The sequence below is a fragment of the Elephantulus edwardii genome, unplaced genomic scaffold (assembly GCF_000299155.1).
Source record: "Elephantulus edwardii isolate Elephantulus edwardi_28Jun2011 unplaced genomic scaffold, EleEdw1.0 scaffold00123, whole genome shotgun sequence".
Lineage (NCBI taxonomy): Eukaryota > Metazoa > Chordata > Mammalia > Macroscelidea > Macroscelididae > Elephantulus > Elephantulus edwardii.
In genome coordinates this window covers 6,325,825-6,330,669 of record NW_006399873.1, presented here as the reverse complement: position 1 = coordinate 6,330,669, position 4,845 = coordinate 6,325,825, and the positions used below count along the sequence as shown (strand labels likewise).

The window sequence follows — 4,845 nt, the reverse complement described above, 5'->3', positions numbered from 1 at the left end:
CCACTTCCTAAACAACATGCTTCTGGAAACTCTATGAACTTTGGTAAATATTAATAGTTATAGAAAGACTTCAGGTCTTTTGTTCATAGGGTCATTATGAGTCATGCTCAACTCAGGTAATCATCATCAACAACAACAAAAATAATACAATATATACTCATGAAAATAAAAACGTCATTTGGGGAAGAAAAATCTAGTATTTATAATTGTATTGAACTTAATATAAATATTACTTTGTTGATATAAAGTGAACTCTTAGGAAAACTTCGAGTTGGCGAGTCACATTTTGAAAATAGTCAACAAATAAAAAGGAAATTTTAATGGATTAAATTTAATGGATGGATGCCTAAATGATCTAATAAAATACACGGATTTAAGGGTTAATAATTATCAATATCTGATAACTAAGTTTTCATTTTTTCACTCTATTAACTGATATTTGTTTCTGTAATAAATAGTTCACCAAAATTTTTTGTTACAGTTCACTTTTCTCTTGTATATTTTCTAATCTCAGAGCTACAACTTTACCTATGTCTAAGTGATGTATGTTAAAATACAAGTATTTTTCTTAATTGAAAGAATTCTGTTGTTAACTCAAAGGCACATAGTTCAAATTCACTTGCTGCTCTGATGGAGAAAGATGAACCATAAATTCCCGGGCACTTTACTGACTCCGAAAACCCTGAAGAGTCAGCTGTGAATCAATTCTGACTTGACAATACATAAAAAGTATACAAGATTTTATTCTTAAACGCATCATTTTAAAGAAAATAAATAAAATCTTCACTTTAAGATATATAAACATGGGGGGAGCTCTGGTAGCCTAGTGGCAAGAAACTGCACTGCAATCTCAGAGGTGCATGGTTAAAATCCACTAGATACTCTGCTGGAGAAGAAGGGACAATCTCCTCTAGTACCAGTTAGACCTGATTTGAGAGTACACACACAAATAATAATAAAATAATAAAAAGAGATATATAAACATGTTCAAAATAACATTTAACTTCTTTTCTAAAATGTCATTTTCAGGTAATTATTTTTAAAATGAAATCAAAACTCTCTTAAAATGTTTTTCATTGTAAATAACTTTAAAAACATAGAAGTGCAGGGGAGAGTTAACATGCAGACTTCACTTAATAGCATAAATGGGAATTGATTGATGCTATCTGTGGAAAAAGTCAACTCAATGGCATCTAACAACAAGAACAGCAAGTAATACAGTAATTATTATCTAAACTTGAAGTTTTAGAAATAATTTGATTTCTTTTTATCTTGCCTATCTGTAGTTTCACACTAAACCATTTCACAATTCTGTTTCCTTTTAATTTTTATTTGTTTCCTTTTAATTTTTGATAACTTCTGTTATAATACATGCAGAAGACTGCAGTCCTTGACCTTCTGCAGCAAATACTTCAGGATCTTCATCAATTATGGCAAGCAAGATTGTGTCATCTGCATTACGTGGGTTGTTGATGAGTCTTTTTCCAATCCTAATATTACATTCATATGTTGTACATAGGGTCGCTATGAGTCGCAGGTGACTCGCCGGCACATAACAACAACAGCAACAACAATATTACATTGCTTCCCATAAAGTCCAGTCTCCTGAATATTGTGCTTCACATATAGATGAGAGGGAGTTTTATTAGAGGTGAGACTTGCTTTGAAAATGTAAGGAAATCCAGTGTCACTGGCTTGTTTTTCTCAAAGTTGTAAAGAATTTTTCCTCTAGCTAATCATCTTTATTTAATCCTTGGCTTGAACCAGAAGTCTGTCTGGTGGATTCATCAGCTTCCATGACTGTGTACCACTGACCTCAGATATGCTATCTTCTACAAGTTCATGATTAATTTTCATTATATAAGTCTATTTTTCTTCTATCCACTCTTTATTTAACTAAACAAACAAGAAAGCAAGACAAAAAACAAAACTCTGAAAAAAATTTCAGATAAGCAGTACTTAAAAGAAATTACATAAACACCACATTTATTTTTTTTAAATGTCAAATTGAAGGTTTCAGATAACCAAACATAGGAGTATAAAAAATGAAATGCATCTATATGAATGAAAATAGAAAAAAAAATCATCAATTTTAAGTAGTATCAGTTTCAATCAACAACAACAAAATAGAATGTCACCACAGAAATTGCAAATAAGTCAAAGCAATAATAAGACAGAGTGGATTATTTTAAATTTGAGAAGTTACAGCTTTATATCTAAGGAAATTAACAAAACTTCTCACCAAACAACAGCAACAACAAAAGAATAAAGATTCAGTAAATATTAAAACAACAGTTGTTTATTATTGTTGTTATGTGCCATCCAGACACCTTCGACTCAAAACAATGTTATGGAAAACAGCCCTAAACCCTGCTCAATCCTGTGCCAATCTTATTGTCTCTGACACACATAACCCCAATACCCCAGTCACTGACTCAATCCATCTCATTGAGAATCTTCCTCTCCTGCGCTGTCCCTCCACCCTCCCAAGCATGACATCTCTCTCCAAGGACTGATCCCTCCTTGCAACATGTCCAAAGTATGTCAGACGAAGCTTCAGAATCCTTGTCTCCAAGGAGCAGCTTGGTTTAACCCTCTCTAGGACAAATCTTTAATGAAGGAAAGATAAGGCACTCTGATAAACAATACAGGTCGAAAAGAATAGGGGCTGGGGGAAATAAATAAAACAAAACATTGTTATTGTTTGTATTAGATGCCTTTGAATTGAATATGACTTATAGCAACACATGAACAAAATATCTAAACCTTGTTCTATCCTGTGCTATCCTCACACTTCCTGACAAAAAAGACCCCATTGAAGTAGTCATCATGTCACTCCACCTACTTGAGGGTCTTCTTTCCTTCACTGACCGTCCACCCTTCCAAGTACCAAGTCCTCTGGGATTCCCGTTCTTCTCAATGTCAGTCACAACTTTTTATGATCCACAGAGTAAAATGCTTTTGAATAATCGATAAAGCATAAATACACATTCTTCTAGTAGACACAAATGACGACTTTACACATGGATTTCACCTGATGCACTGCATGGGAATCAGATTGACCACATTTGTAGAAAAGATCAGTTTGAGCAGTCAAAACTAGGCTAAGGGTGGACTGTGGTTCCAATCATCAATTGTTGTTGTTGTTATGTGCCATTGAGTCACCTGTGACCCATAGTGACCCTGTTTACAGCAGGTCTGAAGCCTTCCTTGTCCTGAGCCAGTCCCACTAATTCCAACACATCAATCTCCATTTCCCCAGTTACTATATTAATCCTTCTCATTCAGGGTCGTCCTCTCCTGTACTGTCCCTCTTCCTTTCTGAGCACAGTCTCTCCTGGACATGTGCCCAGGGTATGTGAGAAAAATATTCAAAATCCTAGGCCAAAGAAAATTAAAATAATTCCATAGGAACCAATATGTGATCTTGAATCATATCTGAATTTCAAGGTCATCTTAAGAAAAGATTTTTTTTTAATTTTATTTTATTATTTTTGTGTGCGTGTACCGTCAAATCAGATCTGACTGGTACAGGAGGAGATTGTCCCTCCTTACTCGGCAGAGCATCTGGTGGATTCGAACCGTTCGCCTCTGGGATTGTAGTTGCAGCTCCTTGCCACTAGGCCACCAGAGCTCCCCTAAAGATTTGAGGCATTGAACACCAGGGGTTAAATCCCAAATGAGTTGTGGGATGATACCCATGAACAAAGTGAAAGTTCATTAAAAATGGAGGGGAAAGAAAATACAGAAAGAGATCTCAGAAGAGAATCTAAAGATCGCACTGGAGCACTGAGAAACAAAACATTAGCATCACAAAATAGATGGATTCACTACAGCTAGGTGATTGATTCATTCCTAGCAATAATTATAAAATGCAATAGCTAAGAGACATAAAAATCCAGAATGAAGAAAATGTGGCTCCTTAGCACCCTATATATATATTATATATGTTGATTTCAAGAAGAACAAATAGTTTTGTCTTAGAAAAATTGTAACCATAATACATCTTTCTTTATTTTTTAATTAATTTTAATGAAAGTTTATAGAGACTTAGGGTTTCCATTCATTCATTGTGTGCACTTTTCTCCAAGCCCCCCCCCCATTTGCTCTTCTCTTTGAAAAGTAAAAGAAAAATTCTTTCATTGTTTTAAAATCCCTCCTCCCAAGTCCACTCTACTGTGCAACCTTCATTCTGGACTCTTGTCGTGACAATAATACTTAATCATATATCCCATAATAGCTAGGATGGTGAACCTTCTCCTCACTTAGTTTGGGAATGTTGCTAGGAAAGGCTGTTACTCGGAAAGAAACATCATACTTGGATAAATGAAGAGTTAGTGTAAGAGTAGAAGATGTTCAGTAAGATAGATTGACACAATGACTGCAGCAACGCCCTCAAGTGTGTCAGAGATGATGAAGATGGTATAAGGTATGACAAGGGTTCAGACATATTGTTTTTTGTTTCGCCGTTTGTTTGAATGAAAGTTTATAAGGAACTTGGATTTCCATTCATTCATTGTTGCACATTTTCCTTCGTGTCCCCTCTCCCACCTCAGTTTGCTTTTTTTTTTTTGGAAAAAAAGTTCTTTTATTGTTATACAACGTACCCACCCAACCCAGGCCACTTTACTATGCCGCTTTTATTCTGGACTCTTGTCATGTCAATAATACCTAATCATATATTCATTTTTTTTTCAAGTTTAATAAAATAAGTTTTATTTCTTCATCAATTACATTCTGAAGTACAGCATGGCTTCTACCTTGATTCAAATGAAAACCACTTTAAGCAATGCTTTATCCATCACAAGCGCAAATGGCAACATAACAGAAATCATACAAGTCAAC

General features: G+C 34.8%; 1 protein-coding gene across 1 annotated transcript in view; it reads right to left on the bottom strand.

Moving 5' to 3' along the window:
• Positions 1–346: 346 nt before the first annotated feature.
• Positions 347–4,845, bottom strand: part of LOC102873814 (nucleoporin-like protein 2-like) — a 6,691-nt gene continuing 2,192 nt past the window's right edge. Inside the window, exon 2 of the mRNA XM_006893123.1 lies at positions 347–355. Coding sequence (XP_006893185.1) covers positions 347–355 — 9 coding nt within the window. The remainder of the gene's footprint in view (positions 356–4,845) is intronic.